The 23925-nt window shown below is 39.8% G+C and overlaps 1 protein-coding gene across 3 annotated transcripts in view; it reads right to left on the bottom strand.

Annotated features, from left to right (window-relative positions):
- The window catches only part of CEPT1 (choline/ethanolamine phosphotransferase 1), a 32438-nt gene that overhangs the window by 7457 nt on the left and 1056 nt on the right, over positions 1-23925 (bottom strand). The window contains exons 1-5 of one of the 3 annotated variants that reach the window (XM_009281853.2): positions 23379-23432; positions 22015-22416; positions 18154-18301; positions 16971-17112; positions 9573-9657 (exon numbers count right to left, since the gene is read on the bottom strand). In XM_009281853.2, the coding sequence (XP_009280128.1) occupies positions 9573-9657; positions 16971-17112; positions 18154-18301; positions 22015-22410 (771 nt within the window). In that variant the 5' untranslated portion in view covers positions 22411-22416; positions 23379-23432. Of the gene's footprint in view, positions 1-1559; positions 1645-9572; positions 9658-16970; positions 17113-18153; positions 18302-22014; positions 22417-23378; positions 23433-23925 lie in introns of those variants that run through there. The other 2 variants (XM_019472753.1, XM_009281852.2) reach the window with 2 other exon arrangements.

Here is a 23925-nt window from a genome sequence, read left to right as displayed (position 1 = left end):
TCTAGATAAACACAAAATCTCACAAGTTGAATGAAAAAGGAAAATTCCTAGTTGTCATGGGAAACCTGATCAAATTTGTTCTCTGGAGAAATGCTGCCATTAATCCAACACTGGACTTCAAAACAGTTTAATCTTTTGGGAGCTGACTTAGCCAAATGCTGCTGCAACCCAGAATTTAATAGATTTCAAGATTTTGCTGAAAGGGTTTATTTAACAGGTTATTTAAAAGGGCTATTTAAGTTAAATAACACAAGAGAACAATTTCTAAGCTCACACAAACATCACCTTGCACTGAATTGTGCCAGAGGTTGCTGTGGCAGCATTTTTTCCCCCTTTTTTAAAAAGAGAAAAAGGAAACTGAGAACGTGAATTGGAAAATCCCTGTTTGTAATGCAGAATAGCAGCTGCATGGGGATGTTGGCCACACTAATCTCTCTGGAAAAGTTTGGCACCAATAAGCTGACTTGTAGCCTCATTTTTTTTAAAATTTGTTCTATTCACAGTCATTCTCTTTAGATGGTATTTACTTTGCAGTTTACATAATTAATTGGGGGGGGGTGGGGAGGGGGTGTTTAAGCCTGAAAGCACACATAGCAGAACAAGGATAGCCAAGGTTAGCTCCTTTTTCTAGATAGTCTCTACAATGTTAGAGGGTTCATTTCTCTAGTTATGAAGCAGATTAGAAAGTCATCAATTTGGGGTGACGTTTCAGTAATTTTTGACCATCTCTTGGTTTTATTGCAAATCAAGATTTCTTTATCCACCTTAAGAACTGCGTTTATCAAATACACAAAGATCAATGTTCAGGAAGGAAACCCTTCCAGGAAATCAATGCTTTAGATGTTATTTCCAGAAATTTGTTATATTTATGTATGCATATATATGCTTTTCTCCAGGCAATGCTATTTCAACAGCCCAACGTAGCTTCAATAAACACAAAGTCAACGACAGCCCATAAACTGCCAGCTGACATGGCCTGGCAAGCCTATATAACATATGCAGAATCTATACACAGCCAGCCCATGATAGTCAGCTTCCTTAATTAGGATGCTCACTGCTAAAAAAAAAAATGAGGAAAAAATAAACCAACACATAATAATTTTTTTCCCCCATACAGATAAGAGTTGTCAGCCACATTCAGGCCAAGTTATCTACTGATGGTTACCAACTGCTCTCCAAAAGTTTTCCCCATATCCTCAATCCAATTTAGTACTCCTCCGTGGCTGATCTAGCTTGTTGCATGAAATTCATTCAAGTTTTGGCCAGCTCTCTCAAAGGAAGCTGGACTTCACTGAAGGTACATTTAAGTTTGCGCAACGTTTGAGAACTTTTACCTGCAAACACAAGATACAAAATAATACCTTGTTTTAATAACTCTGGTGAAACCAGAATGCACAGTTATTGCCATGTGATCTATACTCAAGAATATACATTTCCATTTATGAGGAAAAGTGAGACCTTCCCCTCACAAATTAAACTGTGCTACCATTTGCAGGTAGTTCTTCCAGGTGTCTACTAGATTATTAAAAAGGATAAAATAAGAACATGAACAAAATTACCAGAGATTGCCAAAAAGGTGGTCCTCCAATCACTGCCAGTAAATGCATGATTATTATGAAGATTTGCACTTCAGTCACATCAATTCTGATTAGGTACAAAAAGCCAAAAAAGCAGAATTATTGAAATCAATTTCAAGTCAGTTATTTGCAAGCTCAGCAGCTCTCCTCTATCATGCACAGTATAAAAACTCCAAATACTGAGGAAAACAAGAGGCAAAATTTAGAAATAATTTAGAAAGCAAATATATTTTAGTTTTATTGTTAAAAGTAAGAGCCATGCTGTGATATACTTTTTGTTTTATTTCACAGTGCAATAAAAATCTATTTTGTCAAAAGGAACAGTTGGAACTCTTCTTTTAACTGACCGGTATCAGTTGCCAAATAAATATTCAGTTTTAACCTTGCCCACCAAAAAAAAAGAATTTATTTCAGATGATAAAATTCGGGAAAGATATTTTTAATCCTTATTATATTCCCTACCTTATTTTTTGATATAAATATTCTCTCTGAATAGCATCAAACTTTTAAAAAGAAACACAAATCCCTGAAGAGTTTATGCAAGTGTAAACGGTACAGTCAGCTGCATTGCTAAAGATTACGCAATTCAGTCTCTAGCATGCAGCAGGGAGAGAAACCACTTCTGGTTCTAGCACAGCTAGTATGTTTTGTAGAAGGGCAAGAAGGAAAGGCTTATAGAAAAGACTGAGTTTAAGACTTTGTTTTAAAGAGCGTGCAAAAGTCTTGGAGCTAGCAAAAGGGGGAAAAAACAAGGCCATACAAACCAACTCCAGAAACAGAAGTAAAGAAAAAATACAAGGGAAATATAAAGAGGCTGGATTTGCTGGTGTATAATATGAAGCCGTATAATACTATCTCATACTGGAGTACTGTATAAAAATAATCCTTTGAGACAGTTTGAAATATTTATGGCATATTCCTTACCTCCAATAATACAATTCTACCTAAAATACTCAAAATCACTTCTTGCGAATACATGCCTTGCTGTTACAAAAATATGGTTGATATTATCAACTGCACAGGCATCAGGGAATAATGGTTCAGGGTTGTTTTTTTTTTTTTTTGCCTGTCTGCATTAAATGAGCTACAAGACCATATAATTAATATCAGATCAGTGTGCCACCAAGTTTTCTCTACAGCCTTTGTTCCAGCTTTGGAGTGGATCCTCTCATTTGAGCATCTCCAGTCTGGCCAAAGTATAATTTTGTTTCAGCAGCAGATCAATAAGCACAAGGGATAATTATGAGGTTGCGTCTGATTTCCATGTAGAACATCCCCCAAAGCACAGGAAAGCAGAAGAACAGTGTGTGGTATTCAATGCAACCTCTTATCTTAGTATGGATTCTCTAAATGCTGGCTGCTGCTTTCAGCAGGCTATAAAAACACCGCATCCATCTCCCACTGCGCAACTTCACCTTTCCATCAGCCAAGAGACTTTCTGAACAACTCCCTAAGAGCAGGACACGCACCTATGGAACGAACAGCAGAATCGGCACGTGGCGGCACTGTCGACAGCCAGCAAACAGGATATGAGGCACTCAACCCCTGACTATCACTGCTGCAAACTCCCACTGCTCCCTCCCTTATGAAGTAAATAAGCCGTGAAGCAGCAGAGGGAAGCATAAAGGATAAAGAAGATGGAGAGCAGCAATACCCATGAACTAGCCAGACTCTCAGCACATAATGGGAAAGTTTAGCCAAAGCTGCCAGAGGAAAGCTAGAGAAGATTCCAATAAAAGACAGTTTCCTTTAGATGTCTTCGCTTTGTAAGTTTTCTTTTGACTTCACACCAAACATGGAGATGAGATACACAGGAAATAAGCTCAGGGGTCCTCCTATATTCCGATTTGTTCAATAACAATCCTGTAAGTCAATCAGAACTGCCTTGGGGAAAAAATTAATTTCCACAAAGAGGGCAGAATGTTCTAAAAATCCTTATTTTCCATCCTTGTACAAACAAATTGAGCCATTGAGCTACCTTGTAAGAAGAAGTAAAAATGCTCAGCCATGCAAGGAGAGAGATACACAAAACATCTCATTAAATGCAGATTGCTTCCTCCTAGCTTTTGGAGTCAGCATGGAAATGTGTTTTCAGGGTGTCCAACTGAGGAAGGGCTGAGGCAGCACCGTAAACCTGCACAGGTTAAACAGGAATGCATTTTAGCCTATTTCACTACTTCTGTCAATGACCTAAAAGAATATAAAGCAATTGAGAAAGCTCACAGAAACAGTGACTAATAACTAATGTAGGTAACTCAAGTTTATAGCTTTCCTTGGACAGTAAAACAGGTTTCTTTTGTCAGCAGTAATCTTAATGCAAAATAAAGTAAGGTCATACTTCAAAAAAATTTCAGATCATAAAAGACAAGGTATTCTGAAAGACAAACTCTTACACAAAACTGGGAGCCCAACCAAATCCATGGAAGCAGTGCCTGGATTCAGGCTGGGGAGACAGCATTATCTTCTTTACACAGCCATGGTACAACTTTTGCTCCATTGCCCGTAGTTCTGCCCTCCCCAACTCAAATAAAAATGGCGTCAGGCAGCTGGAAAGGGTTCAGCAGTGAACTGCAAGTGTATTTGGTTAAAACCTCCTCCCTGACTTATAATAAGAATCTCATATTGCAGAACAAATATGAGTCTTAACTTCAATTCTACATAAAGAGAAGATTTTTAACACTAAAGGGCTCCTTAAGACAGAAGACAAAGACGTAAGACCAATTGAGGAGAAACTAAACACCTAAACTATCACCTAAAGTAAAGTGTAATAAGCTCTTAATACCAAGGATGAAAAAGGATTGGGAACATCCTATGCTCATTAAAATCATAGGTGGATGACTGAAAGAGATATGCTTGACGCCAGTAGAGTACCTGCCTGATGCTGGAATTATCCAGTGATTTTTTTTTTTCCCCCCCAGAACATCAAATGGCCACTACTTAGAAATCTAAGAATACAGGAATCCAGACAGGCAGCTGCTCGAAGCTAGACCACAAAAGGAAACAACATTTGGAAACAGAAGCTGGGTAAAAGGGAAAAGAGGTACGCTGTTCCTCTATTCACTTAACTTGAATTTAAGATGACTGTGCAACTACAGCATAGACTGGACTAAATCCACGCTGCTGCTAAAAGGAACAGTCATCCTGGCTTCTCTAAAGACTGACCACTTTCTCCCCCAAAAACCAACCGCTCAGTCCCACTTTCTCCCTTGTGCCAGCACTAGTCTCACACCATCAACTGGATCAGGAAACTGGCTTAGCTAAAATGACCCAAACAAAAAAGGAAGAGAAAGGTTCCTGTCCCAATTTCTAGCATATAAGCTTTCCTTAACCATTTTGTGTTGCCTCATGAATGATGCAAGCACAGAGGGCAGTGGGAGGTCTGCACTGCCTCTTTTGGCAGCTGAACAAAACTGTGCTGAGTCAAAGTGACTATGCAGCTAGACTTAGACGACAATGGAGTAAGAGGAGGAATAAATGGGAACAAGTTAAGACTTCCAAATGCAACACAAGTGGACTGCTACCAGTGTTCATAAAAGTCCTAAACAGCCCTTAAAATGTAACACAGTAAAATAAGTGAAAGAATGAAATTAGAAAACAAAGCAACAACGGTTTTCTCAAGAAAGATACTGAGCAAAGGTAATGCACGGCACTACCTGGAAAGTGTTAACGCATCTGGCAATCTAGAGGACATTCATTCCTGCACTTTAATCATTAACTTGTATTTATGAACTGTTCCCAGATAAAATGTGCCAGTAAAAAAAATATCCATAAATTGCCTCGGTCACCATATTGTTTTTAAACTCTGGTAGAACGGGGAAGGTACCTAATAAAACAACAAGACAGAAGTGGGGCTGCATGGAAAGCTGCTTGCTGAGTTTGGATGTAGACTGACTAAAGCCTTTCTGTACTACCCGCACTGACCTTTTGAGGAAAAATATATATAGCTTGCTTTAGTGGCTAGGGAAATTATTTGCAAAGCAGGGTGATAACATTCCTGCTTAAATATTACAAAAAAAGTACTATATTTTTTTCCAAAGTTCCATTGCATGTTGGAATGCCTCCTCCTATGATAAGGACTGTAGAAAATGCAAACTGGAGTAGTGAAACATTTATTGACTAATAGCAGAAAAGTGTTTTTAGCTTCAATGCAAACAGATAGGTACCATAAGGAGAAAAAACCCACAGCATTGGGAAATCAAAAGTGGGGAAAGGCCTTTGGTGCTGCAGACCCCCCCGTGTAATTACTGCACGCAACCAGTAGCCTGGGACCATAAGCAGACCTGTAGGAAAGCAAAAACGTTTCAAAGCAAGAAGGGAATCAGCCAGTTCAAAGTCTGGTTCTATTTTCTCCTTGCGTTTGTATTTATTTATTCATTTAAATGCTACAGTGGACATCCTAAGGAAAAAAAACAAATGAATTCTGCAGCTCAAGTAAGGGGGTTTCTTAAAGCCTCTTAACTGGGATATTTTCAGCAATCACTTGAGCCACACTTCCCCTAACCTGACAGTTTTTTTGCCTGGCGTTTCCTGACAAACTGAGTCACATCAGCATTGCCCAAACAGTTTATGTTGCTAGGATGATGCAGAGACATGGTGCACAACATGTGGCAGATCCCTAATACCTATGAAACGAAGAAAATGAAACAAATTGTTTCCCCCAAGACATGCCCACACTACAACAGATAGATGTAATGTTATTGTAACAGTTCCTCAACAGACACAAAGCAGTCTAGTTCCCAAGACGACTTCGTCAAATAAACCAGGGACTTTTTCATCTTCTAGAAAGTAAACAGAAGGCCCTGAATCAAGTTTTTAAGATCACCAGGAACATCCAGGCAAAGAACCAAGGAACAAAAATCAGACACTGAAGACAAAGCAACAAAGAACCTAGACTCAATAGTTTAACAAACTAAAAATGACAAGACAGAACATCTAATCACAAGGCTGGGCAAAACATTGAAAATGACCCTGAAAAATACCAATTCTGCAGCAAACTAATATTAGAAAAGAATAACAAACAGCAGCAAACAGGGACTAGGTCAAACAATGTCAACACTTCACCTTTGTGGGGTAGTCAACACTACCTTTGTGAACTAAAGGCTGTAAACAAGAATATCCAAGTGTTTTAACTCAAAGTCAGGGAAACATAAAAGTTGTGAGGTTTTAAATGCACATTTCGTCTCTCACTCCCTGTCTGCCTAAATTCACAAGACAGCAGAATGACTATAGATCTTCAAAAGGCATTCTCCAATTCTTGCAGTGAGACTGCAATGGATTTTACTGTACATACTGCAACACGCTTTACTCTTAATCTGTCTTTCCTTGTCGTGCCAAACTTGAATGCAGATTACTTGCCAGTTTTCAAACTTACATTTCCTGACATAGTAGAATATTATCAGGAACAGTATTGTTTTAATATTTTATTTCCTATAAAAGTCTGAGTATTTTCCAGATTCCTTCAACTTAAACACCTTCATTTGCAATCCCTCTATATGGCTGTGCTAAATTCTATTAAAACTGCCCAATTCTGGTCTTTGAAAAAACACCAAAACATGAGGTAAAACATTACAAGCAAAAGTCACATTCCAGCAGCACAAGTACTGAAGGGTGACATTGCAGAGCTGCAGGAAGAGGGATGCAGGGCTGAAGCTCTTTAGAATGCGGCACATTTACACTTCAAGCCAGGGTAAACCTGTTCTAACTCAATTCCCAAAATATTTTTGTCTTCCATTGTTTAAAGCCTTCATGTTCTTTTAAATAATTTCTCCATAGGCTAAAGGCATAAGCAAACTTCATTAACAATTTAAGATTCCCCCCCCCTTGATGAATAAAAAGCCTTACTACCCAGCACATATAAGTACAAGGTTTATCTGTGTTGCAATCTAGTCACTTCATATTTTGCCAGATCATGTAGTATTTCCAAGATATGGCTATATTATTATACTTTCTCACTACAAATGTTTGTCACATGAAACAGCTATCAGATGAAAAAGAATAGCGTGAATATGTATTTCCTGTAGCTTAACCACCTCAGAGATGGTGCAATACTGAAATAAAAGTCTGTACCACCTGACCTCGAACTGCGTAAAGTGTGATGCTTTGCATGTTCTGAGCAAGTGACTTAGAAGCAGCAGCATCTTTACTTGTTAGTTAAGACCTATGTCCTAAACATAAAGATGCCAGAAGGCATCTGAAACTACGTATGCAAGAATTTAAAAAGACGATTAAGTCCATTCTGTAATTCAGTATGCCTAAAAACTGGTTAAAATTAAATTGCATGAGGGGACTTGTCACAGGCAAACACTTGGCATTCTGTTACTGGAGCAAAAGTGACAAAATGCTCTGCCTGGCTCACCCACTACACACACCAGTCCTACCAACCACTGCATTTATTTGTAAAACGAATTTCTTGAACAGCAGAGGCATCCTTTCCAAGGGTGGAGACCATAGGTGGGGTCTACAGACTGACACCTCCATCGGCTCCAGGTCACCTGTGCGGAGAATCAGAACTCCCCCCTCCATTAGACGTTAGACAGCAATTTGTCCTCCCCCATTTTAAACAATTCACTCTCATTACAGAATTTCAGTTGCTTCCTCACATAACTATCATACCAGTGGGTGACTTCAGAAGTCTCTGAATGTTTTGGTACTAAGGGATTTTTTATTTTTTTTCCCCTAAGTGACTTCTCGGGCAGAGTCATAACACTGTTATCACAACAGTCTAAAATCTTGATTAAGCTCTTCCTTCCTTCAAATTATTGCTTGCTACATTATCATTTCCTGACACTAAGTATTTCCAGCCTTTCATAGACTATCAACAAAGTATTTAAAAATTATGTCATCTGACTATCTTCAGAGCACGCCTAACTGGCACTTGGCTTAAATTGTCAGATGCAGCCAGTGGATATGGATACACCATGATTGCTGATATTGTTGGCTCTAAAGTAGAGCTGGTAATTAAGGACTCTTTCTAATAGCCTCATGAAAGCAGAGATTGTGCTGAACTATTACATGAAAAAACCAAAAGAACAGCGTAATTTACATCAATGCAAGTTTAACAGAGGGTATGTAAACAAGCCACCAAAAAAAAAAATCTCAGTTTTATTTAAAATCTGATGCAGTTCTAAGAAGGCTATCAAAAAGCTACTCTTATATCCTCAAATATTTTGAGGGAAACTCCTGGCTAATAATCCAGCAACTATTAGAAATTTCAAGGAATCCAACTTACTCACTTTTAATGCTACCATTTTATTGGGGCGGAAAAAAGCCCCACCTATATATACTGTATTAAAAAAGATGGAATAAGGAAAAGAAATTCCCTTCTAAAGAGTAGTAAACCAGAGTGGAGAAGGATATATTTAGCATAGACATAAGGAAAAGCATTTTGAAAATAAAGACAACCAGGAAATGAAGTTACTTAACAACGAAGCTACAAGCACAGTTAAGCAACTAGACTACATGGGTAAAGTGGCATAGTTCAAAACAGGCATTTTTAACCAGTAACTGGTGACTTTTTAAGCTATTGCACAGTGTACAGTTCCCTGAACTAGCCAAGCAATTCTTTTTTTCTGGTGGAAAGGTATTTAAACAGCAACAAAAGAATTTCTACAGCTTTAAAAAGTAGTTCCAACAAAGTTATTCTACACCCACACTTACAGAGCTGCTTCCACAACCCTGGTTATCTTTTAGGTGAAGCCAGAACTGTGACAAAATAAAAAGAAATGTTTAAAGCAATTTTTTTTTCTGTTTAACAGGCAGGTTTCTGCTTTGTTTTCAAGTAAAACATGATGCTTTCAAAAAAATTAATTTCCAGTTAGATCGGATTTTTACTGCTCGTTCATCCTTTGCAAACGTTTTTTCCCCTCGTATTAAAGCACTTGTGAAATACCCTTAGAAAGACGGTTTTCCTATACCAGTTACTATGTGCATGACAAAGGTGCTGTCTCTGCTTAGTCCATGCCATTGCTTGCCAGGTAGCATTAACGTTCGCTTTACCGTATAGTTCCAGAACCAGGGCCCCAGAGTTCCTGTGAGAAGCTGGATTGCTATTGTACAGAGCATAGACTCCGTAACATCAAATCTATGTGCGAGGGAAAGAAACATTACAAAACATTTTCCTGAGCACTCCAGTTAAGTGGAACCATTAGAATGGATCTTCAGTCATGGCGTAAAGAACAAAAATACAGACAACTACTGTGCAGCATTAAGATAATTTAAAGGGTAGGTCAGAGGAAGGGAACTAATGACCACAAAAAAATGAGAGTATTAATGAATTAACAAAAATATTGTAACCCAGATAGCATTTTACACATTCAAAACTCCATTCAGAGCTTCTACAATTTACAGTTTTACAGTACCACTCCAACACATGGGCAAACACAATCATCAGCGTGTGCATGAGGAAACAAAGTTAAATTCCTCGCTCCAAGTCACAGCAAATAAAATTCATAATCAAACAATCCAGGACCCCTCATCTCCCTACCCCATGCTCGTGTCTCCAAATGACACTGAATATATGAATTCTTCATCTAAAGATGCTACAGCATGTTTTTTGTAGAGCAGAAGCACAGACTGCATCTTCAGTTTGCCACCTCTATGGGAAAACAAGGAGTTACACCTCCCTGCTCATGCAACTCCTTGGCTTTTTGGCAAATAATGCTAAAAAGTCAAGCGAGCTCTGGACCACTATTCAGTGGCAACCAAACTCCATGCTGCATACATTTATTTTTCACCCCTGACAAAGAGATGAAAAAATAAGCTGTAGCCAACACAGCTTATTGTACCTTACGGTACGATACAGATTTATAGCATTTTATAACGAAAATATCTTAAAATGTGATCAAATTAAAGTTACATCAAACCATCTAGTTAAAAAACAAGATTTCAGCAATAACAGATTCAGCCGTAACAGAGATCCTGTTTATTGCAGTGCTTATCAAAGTATGCCAGGAACAGAAGCATGCAGACTGCCATCCAGTAAACGTGCCAATCGATTAAAAGGGTACATCAGAGAAAAAGTTCATTGTGATCGCACTGACAGAGCTAAGAAATGCAGTACGATGTGCAGTCCCACGCCTGGCGAGAGGGTACACTGAATTTCAGTCTGACAAGCATTTTCAGTTTAATTATCACAGCACATAATACAGTATATAGTTAGAAAAGGTAACATTTGGTATTTTAGGGAATACAGGAAGAGAAAGTCACATATACAAACAACACAGCTTTGGTACTTTTGGACAGCTGCAGTTTCTTTTCCTTTTTTCCCCTATGTTACTCTAAGTGATATTTGTAATTCAGACATGGATTCATTTTTTAAACATTATCCGGGAAAGCTTAAGAGGGGGCCATCGACCTTGGCATGTGCTTAACTCTACGTAGATGTTGGCAGTGACAAGTCTTATTTTGTATTCTGTCTGCTCTGCTGGGTTCCCTTGTCAAGCTGGTGAGAGTTTTGAGCCAATTAACACGCAACTGATTAGTCATGCATCCAGAATATACTCTTGTTGGTACTAATTTATTGAGCATATTCCACGTGCAATTCTTAAGAGGTCCTGTTTGATTAAACAAGCCATTAGACTTTACAAGGGCCACCACTGAATCAAGTTTCAGAGTTTAGAGGCAGCTGCAGTCAATTCTTTCCTTGTCCAGAAGGGTTTACCGAAAGGATTTAATTCAAAGTTGAGTGATTTCCTGAGAAAGTAAGCCAACCAAGAACAACAGGAAACAGACACTTACACTGGAGATTGCTCTGAAATCAAGTCAATCACTACCAATTCAGCTGATCTAATACAGCTTCTTTTTAATATTGTGTGAAACTAAAGGGGGGCATTTGTGTACCATCCTCCTCCCCAACACACAAAATTCCTTGCAACGGTCCCATGTAGCAAAACACAGCAGACAAGAAAAACACTCTTGCCTCATCAGAAAACAGAAGTTATGAGGCTGGGAAACTCAAGGGGATGTGCCTACTATTTAATACTCTGTGCAGCAGCACTCTGGTCTAAGAAATGATGATTCTTCCATCTGTCTTATCCATATCTACCAAGCGTGCAAGTGGGATTACTCAGGCTGGGCAATGAACTATGAATCTGAGCATGGGACAAAGGATTGTTTTCTTAAGGGAACCACTGCAGCAAAAGAATGTTCATCATCACAACACGAGAGAAAAAAAAGGCTAAAAGTCACATGCTAGAAGTCAAAATGCTTAGTTTTAAAGGTTATTATGGAGTTTAATCTTAACTCATTCCAACCCAGCATTTTACTTGGACATAATGAATCCAAGTAGCATGAATAAAGCAAACCGTACAGAAGAAAGAAAAGTGTAAGAAAAGTGTAAGCAAATTAAAACTATTCCCAGCTACAGGAAATTCATCTTAAGGTAAAAATACTATTAGAAGTGAGCCATAAGCTTTTCTCCTTTCCTTGTTGTAATAAGCTTAAGTAAATTTTTCCTTTTGCTGCTCATTAACATAGATTAAAAGTTGTACAGGTCAGATAACGAGGTGAAGCATGTGGCTATTATGCTGAAGCTCACTATTTCACAGAGCAGTAAGAACATCTTTCAATAATAAAGGCAGAAAAATCAGCAGTGGCATCTCTGCACATGACTGCTTGGTTCCTGGTTTAAAACACTGTTAAGAGACTTGTGAGAGGGAAAGGAAGAGGAGGACGACCACGATGTGGAAAACCCTCCTTGTCATTTACATCAGCCCTCAGCAATTTTAGCTGTATGTATTAATGCTGTAGCAAGGCACTTACACATATTTTTATGACACACAACAAGCACTAGAGAAATGCTGCCAGGTGGCAACGAGTGACTGAAGTACGCAGAAGCAGGCAGGTTGCAAGCAGCAAACTTAACACCTACCACAACGATACTTCAACATACGCTTCTTCCAAGTGTAGAGAAACTAATTCCCCCCTGACATCGAGAGACTCTACTGAGCTTCAAACTTTCCTCTGCAAATAACTAAGGTGTTAAAGTTCTTGAAGAAGTGTTGGAAAAACTCATAAAATGGAAAGTTTTAAGCCCTATAATCATGGAGATCACTGCCTTATCTCCTACCATAATCCTGAAGCTGTTCCCAAGAGCAAGAACTCAATGTGCCAAACTTTCACTTGGAAGGCTTCCATCTCTGTATTTTGAGATTTGGTGTGAATTGTCTATCCAAGACAACACACTAACTCCTTTTCTGCTAACTGCTAAAGAGGAAAGCTTCACTTTAGCTGCTTTCTGAAATATGGCCTCTTTTACTAATCTCTCCTTTATGCCTCAGTGGTAGTACTAGCAAGAAGGCTCAGAAGGTTAACCAAATTAATCTTCTTCCCTTCCTAAACCAACCCATTTTCAAGTGGGCTCTTGCTTATGTACAACTGCTACAGTGTCACTGAACAAGAATGTTCCCCCAAATTCTCCAACATTCCTCAATAATGGCTGTTTTGTTAGACAGCCTGAATGCTTTTGCTTTCTCTAGGGACTATTATTCAAACAGCGAAGCGTCATTTTTAACTTTTCAGTTATATGAGAGTTGGTAAGAATTAATCCTTCCTCTCAGTGTTTACTGATGTGCCTTTATGAAGCATCCTTAGAAACTAATTTCCATCTCATTGGGTGTATATATATTTACACATATATACACACACACCCCCTTATAATTTCTACTATCGCCAACTTCCCATAGTTCAATTAAGAAAGGTTGGGATAAAACAGATAATGCAATAACTCTCAGACCTCATGTCCCTGGGTGGACCCTTGATGAGTGCCCACTGGGTTTTTAAAATATGACTTAGCACTTGCCTCCAGTCCAGCACAGCCAAGCATACAAGGTCTTTACCTCTGCAGTGCTGTGTCTCATGTCGCTTAAGACATCAGTCAAGTTGCAACATAGAACCCAGCTCAGATGTGACAGAGACTAAATAGCTCTAGTTTCACTTCTAGCTATCCTGGATTTGCGACAGCTCCTGCAGAGTCAAGACTGTCTGTGCACTGACCTTGTAAGGTTAGATACAGCACTGAACCTGCATAAACACAGACATCCCCCAATATACTTCCTGCAGGCAGAACAGTGAGCAGGTGCAGTATTGAATCCAAGTGGATTAAGTCTGGATCTGGAAGAACCAGAGCTTGTTATCACAACTGGGCTCCAGCTAATGGCAGGCAGATTCCCTTCAGGGTTTGTGCACCATACTCACTAACGATTCCAGTTTCTGCACCGTGTTCCTAAAATACCAGATCTGCTTCCACATGGACATGTGGAAGTCCATTCGGGCTTGCCAGTTTGATTTTTGTGATATGAAGAAAATGCACTTTTTCCAAGCCAGACATGCCCGAGCTATGGTACAGCTGTACCCATACAAGACTAAGCCTGAAACAAAGCTCGTTGTGTATTGCAGCACTGTTAAGTCCACAATCCAGATAAACCAGTTACTGTGCTGAAAAACAGAACAGGAGGACAAAGTGTTTGGACTGCTTTAATATTGAACGTTTTCCTGCAATTCAGAATCACCTTTTTGTTTCTTCAGATGTGCAGTATATTCCTGCTCTTTCACGACCCCATTCCCAGGTCGGGTGTTTGTTCTTAAACAAAACTTCTGCATATGACTATCCATGCTGTTCCCTGCTGCCTTCGCACTGTTGATTTTACTTATAGTGACTTTTACTGTAGCCAACCCAGCTTGCTTTGAGACACTTCCTGCTTCCTCACGGGGAATTTTTAAGCAATACTGACCTCTAGCTATTTTTTTGAGCTATTTAACCAGCTCAAGTTGCTTTTTGAAGAGTCTGCATCAGCTGCCAAGATCCAATAAAGTTATATTATCATTTAAAGATGGAGACAGATCACAGGACCTTACTGTCTCCACTGATGATTCTACAGTCCTAGAGTACTGCAGGGCAGCTCCCCACAGTTGTCAGTGGGAAGAAAAAAAACCAGCACAGCTGATGTATTCAGTAATTGGGCGCAATTAAACTAATAGTTTTCCCACTCCACCTGCAATACTCCATAGGAATTTAGCAGAAACGATCTCATTTCCTCCTCCCTCAGGGTGAACACTCCTGCTCTGCAGATAGTCTGACACAAAGTGCACTCTGCACAGTGAATCGTCAAGGCTGGTACAGTGACAGCACATACAAACTAGACATTCTGTTCTGCAAGCATACATTTAATTTGACACACTAATTTATCTTTTTTTTTTTAAGACAACAGACTTCTTCAGCAAGCAAAGTTGATTATACATTTAACTGTTCAAGTCTGAGCTGTGTGGAAGGAGTAAGATATTAATCTTGCCCTTTAGCGGTCTGCTTTTCTCTGAGCCGTTTCCAATTTTCTTATTGAGTTGATCTCTAATGAAATACAATTTCTGGACATAATCTCATCACAGAAATACAATAAGTGATAACCAACTGCGTGCTCTTTCCTGCTTCTTTGGAATGGAAGGCAAGTTAGAAATGCCGTCACGTTTCTAAAACATCACTGCTGTTCACAGCCCCCTCAGAGTATTTTTGACAGTTACTACATAGGATACACCGACAGGAAGAAGCTACTGTGCACTAAGACCTTTTCAGCTCCTTTCAACAGCTGTCTCCAATTCCACTTATTCAGGAGTAAGAATACCTAAGCCTGTGTACTCCAGTGAATCCGAAAGGGTAGAAAAAAATACAGACTTCTTTTCAGTTTTATGATTGGTGAAATGAAAGCTTCAGAAAAAACTAGTAGCAAACAGTGAAAATCAATTAACTGCATAAATAACCTCAGAGTTTTTGCCACAGAAATGCATGTCAGCTTATGGCAGTCTATTAACCTTATGACACGGGGCAAATGAAGAAACAAATGTGTTTACCATACAGTGCTGTCCATTATCTAAAATAACGATACACACATTTATGTGCTTATTGCCTTCTCTAAATTAGCTACATATTGATGGATCATCAAATTCCCATAATGTAAGGCCATGCAGAACAATAGCATCTGCTGCAAAATACTGTCTCCAAAATATAAAGACTCCTCACAAAAGCAAAAAGCAAAAGTTGCAGTGAAAACCAGGCATAATGTACACATTTGTCTGGAGCACAAAAGCAAACTGGGTGGTTTTGATACTTGCATCTGTAAAGTCAAGCACATGCCAAGGTTGGGGTTTTTTGTGTTCTTTGATTGGTAACAGGAAGACTTTAATTATCAGGGCCCTGTAAAGTTCAAAGGGAGCTAAAAGCATTCAGTATTGAGACCTTCGGTACAGCATGAAAGTTAGAAACCTAAAACAGTACAAGATTTGAGCCAGATGTCTTGAAAAATTTAAGTATCAGAGAATTGACTGAAACTATTCTACCTGCTTTGGTGTAGCCAGGATTAGAATAGGGGTCTAGATTTTCTTTTTTCCTTCCTCCAATGGAACAGTTTTCAATGTCTAACATCTTACATTTTTCAGCAGAAACATAGAAGTTTCTCAAGAGAATCTGCATTAGTATTCTGCCAGTAAGAGCTGTTATAGACAAGAGGTCCATAATTGTACTGTTTTAGCAGTATCTGGGTATCCATAGGTCAATAGCAATAGATTATAATAAACAGTGCGTGTTGTAGCATTGTTTCAAGATCCCATACAAACTAAGGGCAAATTTCAGAGGTTTCCAGGTGCAAAATCATTCTGCAGTGTATTTACTTGAAATATATTTGTTACGTGTATGAATGCAAACATAGAATAAACATAACAGTGTATTTACTTGAAATATATTTGTTACATGTATGAATGCAAACAAACATAGAATAAACATACATTTCCACATTAAGGCTAGCGAATCCCACAGCTCACGAAGTCCTTGTGTTCTGTTTCCCTACCTACCCTCACCCACTAGTAAACAGGACTTTAGCTGTTGACTTTCTTGGCATTGCAATTTTGGTCCCATTATCGACAGAACCACGGTCTACACTAAGAGGGATTCAGAACTTTAAACTGTAGGCACAATGTCAATGAATACACTGTATTTTAAGAGTTATGCTTAATAGTAAAGGTTAACTATACATCATCACAAGTCAAGCAAGATCAAGAGATAGGTAGTTAACTGAATACTAAAGCCAGACTGCCACCATCTGACAAAAGCATTCCATTCTCAGGGATGAAACACCAGGTACTTTCCCTTATTCATTTAGGTTTAAATCACATCAGAAGCTCCTAATTAACTAATATGACAAAAGGATATTTTACCACTCCTAGAACTAGCCAAGTAACAGTCAGTATTAATTGCAGATCCAATAGGTAATAGCTGCCACAAGCTCTAAGTGTGTATATATGAATATAAACAATTTACTACCGCTCTAAGTACCTGAACTACAATCACAAAGTGCAACTAGACAGGAAAGCAGCCTAACTTTCAGCTTTATTTTCAGCCAAGGTACTTACATGCCAAAGCGCAATGTTCCAGAGACGTATGTCTGCCAATGCGCGCAGTAAAACATGAATGTTCCAGCAAAACAACAAAAGAACATCCAGTCAGGGTTCGTTCCCAGCTGCACAGCAATACAAGTTCCCAAAACCACAAAGACTGCAGAAGAAAATCAGTCACATAGTAAAAAGATAAAGTGTGTGTGTAAAGATCCTTACCAGAAACAAATCTAACAAAAGGACCCAGAGAAGGAGAGACAGTGTGAAGGTATCCTGATGTGTTTTATTTCACAGACATAAGAGATTAACATTTAAAAAAAGAGTACAGACTGTAAAATGTATATTTAAATTCATATCAGTTACCAGAAGTCCTCAATATTGAGGGTTTCTTAGTCTCCTACATTTTTATTGAACTTAATGGGATTAGACATCAAGGGACTCGAGTGATTTATGCAATTGCAGCCTATGGCCAGAGTTCTGGGGTTTTCTCATGTATCCAAGACTTGCTGGACCTATTTCCCCCCCCCCCTTTTCTTAATTTTCATTATGCCATTAAGAACCACCAAGGTCTGTCATTCAAGATCCATGCTTCCTCCCCCCTTTAAATACACAACTTTGATAAAGTATTCATAAAAATTTAAAGCATAAGAGCTTTAATTTAAGTAAGTATTCATAAAAATTTAAAGCATAAGAGCTTTAGAACTTAAATAACCAAAAGCATCTGATCATTCTTTTGCAATGGGGTTAAACTTCAGGCTGGCTCAACAAACTCTACCTACCTAGAAAGGAACTGATCTTGCTGATTCTAACCTTAAACTCAGACTTCTACCATCCCATTGTTCAGGCTTCATACCTGTCTTGCAATTGCTCTATATAGATTCGATCTAAAATAATATAGAAGAGCATTTTGACAACTTCTTACAGAAATTTTTTTAGAACCAAGATTCTGATAAAGCATACACAGAAGAACTGCTGGCTCAGACTGAATTAGTCACATGCTTAATTTTTTTTTCAGTGTAATACAAGAGAAGATTTTCACTTGATCAAGAGTACTGTCTACGGAAAGAAGGTTGACTGAAAAGCTATACATTCAACAATATCAGTTGTCGTCTTCTTCAGTAAAGAAGCACTTTTCTGTATTCCAGATTTGATCCCTGAAATAGTCATTTAATCCTCATACTTCAATTAAAAATGACAATACCTGTGGAAAGTGAATCACAGCCATGATCAAAAAGTTCTCCTAATGGAGTACTGCTATTTGTCCTTCTTGCTTGTTTTCCATCTATAGCATCCAGAGACTGGTAGATGAAAAGGCCACACGCACAAGCAATGTATGCCCAGGGAGGTGCCTAAGAAAGAAAGTCAATGAGAGTAAAAGATTTTTTTTAAACCTTAAAAAAAAGCCTGAAGTTGAACTATCTTACACTCTCATACAGTAGTTTCATTTGCACACACTTCCACATCACATTCGTGGCCCTTTCAGTAGCTGGTCCTTGCAGGGACAGGCAGAGGGGGTTACGACATGTGAAATGTAAATAAAACAGTGACAAGAACTACTAGCTTAGATTAATAGGTATAGCACATTTTCTAAAGCAGCAAGCTGCACTGTACATCTGAAAAAAATTATAGTACTCCATCTGCAAAGTGGTGTGCAATTAAGCTCTTCTCTTACTTCTCTTTCCTGTAGGGGTACGTGTAAGTTGCCTGAGTGATTTAGAAACTGGAAAACTTTCTTAGCCCCCAAAACGTGCAACTGCGTCACAAACACCGAGCTCATCTTCACAAGACCTCAATGAGGTGTCACGTACTAAAACACTGCCAAGCACAGGGTATTACCAGGCCACAGTGGCATTTGAGAACTGTGCCACTGCAAAGGGCTCAAACTTTCAGAGTTCAAGTTTAGCTGTTACGTTTTCTGAGATCTGTAAAGCTTCAGTGCTCTGCAGTACAGCACCTCCACCACCGTTTGTTCTATTACCAGGTAACAGCAGCTTTGCCCAACCTATGTTAATAATCCTTAATATTCACATCCTATATAGCAATTTATTTCTACAGAAATACAAATGATACCAAATCCCTGCTAGACCAAAGACTACAATTCAAGCTTTTTTCAGTATTTGAAGCATAAGCCATTATTACTACAAAAGCCAAAGGGTTGCCATTAGTTTGTCTCAGTTTACACATCCATAAAACAGATATTATTGGTTATTTTGCAATCTTTGCATTTGACTCACTTTATAGAAGCGAGCATTTATGAGCAGCTCTATTTTACAGACCACCCCAATAAAGCCCAAATACAGCTAAGTAGCTTAATCAAGCTGACTTGCCTCTCATAAAGCTCTGGAGTCCAGCTTCTTTTGGTCTACCCAACCATGACTCATTTGTAGCACATCAACTTAAATATAGTCTTTCTACAGCTTGCATTGTTCCTGCTACTGCATTTTACTAAAACAGTTCATTCTGCCTCAAAAGCTGGCACCATGCTCTGCTTTTAGCTGTGTATCTATACAAACCATGACAAGAAGAGAGGTAAGGGGGAAGCGTGTCACCCAAAAGCAGAGGATCACATTTAGACAAGTTTGTGATGCTACAGAATTCCATCCCATGATGATATTTCTATTTCTTATGGACAGATTTTATACACAAGGTTTAAGTTATCTTTCAGTATCGTGCAATTTTTCCTCTATAAACTTTAAAAAAAAAAATCAGACTGCTGGCTCCTCTTCTTTCTTAAATGCTACTTTCATTACCAGTGTAAGTGTTTCCACTTAGATATTATTCGTATTTGCATAAGATTTCACAGCTCGCTCTCTTATCCAACTTTTTTTTTAAAAACAAAGATTCAGGTACCATTCCATTGCTCAGCGCATTGCTAGCTGGGGTCTCCCCAACTAAGCAGGCAGTAGAACTATCGGTATCTCATTTTCATTTGGCTACCATTGAAGCTGTAAACGATAGCTACATCCCCGTGGCTACACCTTTCATCAACAGGAAGAGACAAGTCACTTTTGAAAAAAGCGGAACTAAGACTGAGCTACGAGGAAGAGAAAATGTACATCTGAAAGCAATAGTGCTTTTGGGGAAAAAAAAATCTGTTTCTGGAATTTCAAAGCCCCATTTTCTTCCCCAGACAGCTACTTGACACTTAAAAATCACAAGCTTACAGTTCCACCACCGAGATGGCATCCTCCTTGTCGTGCCAGCACACGGGGCTGCAGTGCCATATGGCAAACGAGATCAGGCTGAAAGCTACCTCAGCAGAGAGTTATTTTTCATCTAAAGCGAGAAGACAATCTCATTCACTTAGCACAAAGTAACTCTCAAACTGTTAAACACAAAACAATGTTTTAATACAGCAGACTACAGCTAACGCTATGACTTTCTGACACTGAGCGTAGCTTAGTGCGTACTTCAGTTTAATTACCAACCAAAATACAACTGTTCTCTGAATTTTAAATTATGCTCTGGTTCAGTGGCCTATACTAGCTGCTAAGTTCCTGAAACACAGAGAGGTTGAAGTCACTCTATCAAACTGGATTTCAGAGTCTCAGCCCCCACGTAATACTGCTATGGGAGCAAGCGGCAAGTTAAAACCAAGTCATACAACGCCATAGTCTGAAAAAGGAAGGAGCTGCTCTAAGTATTCACTGCTCAAACTTAATATTCACTTTTTCTCTTACACCTGCCAAATTCCACAAGTTATTGTGAAACCATCTATTTCAACAGATCTCTAAAGGAGGCAAACGTCCCTTTCCTATGTCATATGTGGAACAGGGATGAACAACATTGAATGTGCCAACCTACATGCGGTTTTTTAAAGTCTGGATAAAAACAAACTGATGCCATTTGACTACAAAGCATTCTCCCAACCTCAGTTGGGAGACTTGGTTACGAAGGAGTTCAGATATTTTAAAAGCTAGAACTCGTGAGACATTCTCCAGCTATTTGATATGTAATATACTTTCTGTACCAAATGATTCCCTTTTTCAGTGCTTATAGATACGAGCAGCTTTTAAGATTCAACATTCAAGCAACAAAACTTTTCCAGTGCACAAAAATGAAAGTCTTCAAGTGCCTTACAAGGTAACTCTAGTGAGAGACAAAAGTCTTTGAAACTAGTAACTTGAAATGCCTTGTAAAGACTTTGGTACCCCTGAAACCAGGGATTACAGGAAGTTAAGACAGTTCTCCTGAGGACAGGTCAGGAGTTTTTAGTGCATTCAGAACAAAGAATAGAACTACTGACTTTTATCCAGCCTTCTCACAGCACAGACTACGCAGGCAGCACGCTGCTCAAGAAGACAACTTTGTGTTCCCACAGCTCATCACACACTGTACCCAAGGTCCTGATCTGAGCGGCCTGGTAATATGAACTGCCAGGGCCCACAGGGCATGAACACAGGTGTTCCTTTATTTTAGTAAGCTGGGTTTAGTCACACCAGCCACGGAGGCAACAGCCAGCCTTGATCTCCCAAGCTGCGCCACTTTGGAGCTCAGTCCCTTGTCTGAGCTAGAGTTCCTTGCCGTGTTGCAACTCTAGCTGGGCTCGCAGGCAGTCTCAGCTCACTGCCAATCGAGTCACCTTGCACTTCTTGTTGTGTGGTAACTCTAGATCAGAAAGCTGAAGGTGACTAACCCAGTCACAAGCAGAGAAAGTAAACAGGCAAAAACCCCACATGCCATGCAAACAAGACAGCTGCAAATCCATTTCTTAGTTGTCTGCAGATGAACTCAAGCCTTGTGGGGCTGCAGCCTTCATGCAGCAGGTCCTTCGCAGCTGTTACCGGAACAGCTATTTTGGTTCTAGACCCCATTTCATACGTGCACATTGGCCAGAGAAACCGCTGTTTCGCTCAGCAAGCAGCGTGCTAACCCCAGAATCCGTACGTGCTCTTTTTGCATGCAAGCACTCATACAGAGGCACAAACTTTTTATAGAGATTAGCCTAAATGTACGAGAACTGCGGGCTGATCAACGAGAAACAGTTCTCCACAAAGCCACCAGAAAGCTGTGCCAGATCACAGTAACTATGAACAAAGATTGTCAGAGGTCCATAACTTACCTGTTCTGTAGCTGTTGGGCAGTAACATACTAATAGCAGAGTTGTAAATATATTTATTAGCAGTCCAACAATGGTGATCAGATTTGGGGCAATCCAGGCTGGAACTCTTCCAACTAACCATTCCCAGTAACCTTGCATTAGGGGTTCAAGCAGGGATCGTCCAGCACTCTGATATTTGTGTTCTTCTAACCGTTTCAGCTGGTGCTTTGACAAGGGAGGTGTAGGCAACTGAACTAGTTTGCTTAACACGCATCCAGCAGCGGGACCATGACCGCAGCCTGCGGGGGATTCCAGGTGCGACTCCCCACATCGCCTCTTTATGTTTCGATGCCCACTCATGGATTGGGCGGCCTCAGAATTTTTATTTGGCAGGTAGCAGCTGTTACGGCGAATCATAAGATCCTGCAACATAAAGGGTTGAGAAATACTGAAGGTGAAGAGCACAAATGAGATTTTAAGATATCAAAAGCTTCTAGGCACTGCTCTAAGGAGCATTTCATTTGCCATCAGCAAACCAAGAAGATTTTATAAGAGTTCTCCCTTACAAAAGAAAGATATTTGGACAATTGCTGAGGGAAAGACAGGAAAAAAATGTTCTTAATGCAGCTATAAAATGGTGAGTTGCACTTCTTTACTTTCCTTGCCGCTTACTGAAGCAAATATCCTGCAGCCACCAGCCTGAATTTCATCAGCAGTAGAAACTTACACCACTGACTTACGTTACGGATTAAGGCACAGTCTGTCCCCTTGCATCTCTCTCATAGGAGAGCTAGCTGTATGTAACAGACGTACACCACTTTAGCTTATCAATTCACGGCACTAGCGATTTCTCTGTATTTACAGTGGTTTTAGTTTAACTGGTTTGAAGAAGCTTTGCCTCTCTGGTGAAGCTGAACAACCACCTGAAGGCAGTTATAAGCATTTTTTTCAGACCCCTGTTCCTTATTTCAGTGTTGCTGTGGCTTTTTTCTTCTTCAAATTTAACCCAGTTCAGGTGAAAGCTCCTTGTCTATTCAACTTTTAAGATATGCAATAAACATGCAGGAGCTAGGGAGCTTTAGCTGGTCAAAGACAGCCTACAGACACCAGCTGTGAGAAGAAAACACAGGGTCAGGAACAGCATTTCCAGTGCAAACAAGGACCCTCACAATGTTCCATCTCCCTTGAAGGCAGGTGACCAGACACACATAACTCTCCACACAAACTAGAGGGAAAGCAGTACAGAAAGGAGACTAAAAAGAAAAGTTTGCTATTTATCTACAAGAGCCAACCAGAAAAAAAAAATATAGTTGTGAAGTCTAGCAGAATGAAGCTAGAGAGGGGAAGATGACAGCTATCTCTAAAGCCATCAGCAACGCACATACCAGATAGGGAAAAAACCCTATGTAAATCAAAGGTCAACACTGGCATAAGTGCTCCCATTTCCACTCTCCACAGCTTAATTTAGGCAATTTCCAGCAGTGAAAAGCCAACCTCAGAAAGCCCTGTCAGTGGGAGGAGAGAAGAAAACAAGCAAACAGGGCCTTGCTTATGCAGGAACTTGATAAGTTTGGGAGCAGGCAGACATTCCTTTATCAGGAAATCAGACTTAGTCACCTAGGAGATCCCTGCGGGTGTTGTCCTGGATGACCAGAAAAATTAGCTCCAATGCAGAAAACTGTACGCTTTTCCTCTCTTCCTGAAGGGTTGCTCCCCCCGAGGAGAGAAAACAACCAAAGACCGCCTCGTCCTCCAAAACAAACAACCCCGCACTGCCCGCCTTCCGCAGGACTTTCACCCGGGCCTGGCTGCTCACCGGCAAACACCCAGGGGAGAGGAGGGAGGACAAAGGCACCTCTCGGCCCGACCAACCGCTTCGCCCCCAGCCCGAAGGAGGCAGCCCCCCGGGGCGGCCAGGACCCACCCGGGCCG

Source organism: Aptenodytes forsteri, unplaced genomic scaffold, assembly GCF_000699145.1.
Source record: "Aptenodytes forsteri isolate BGI_AS27 unplaced genomic scaffold, ASM69914v1 Scaffold213, whole genome shotgun sequence".
Classification (NCBI taxonomy): Eukaryota; Metazoa; Chordata; class Aves; order Sphenisciformes; family Spheniscidae; genus Aptenodytes; species Aptenodytes forsteri.
The sequence above is the reverse complement of the archived record's forward strand: the minus strand, read 5'-3'. Positions and strand labels throughout refer to the sequence as shown.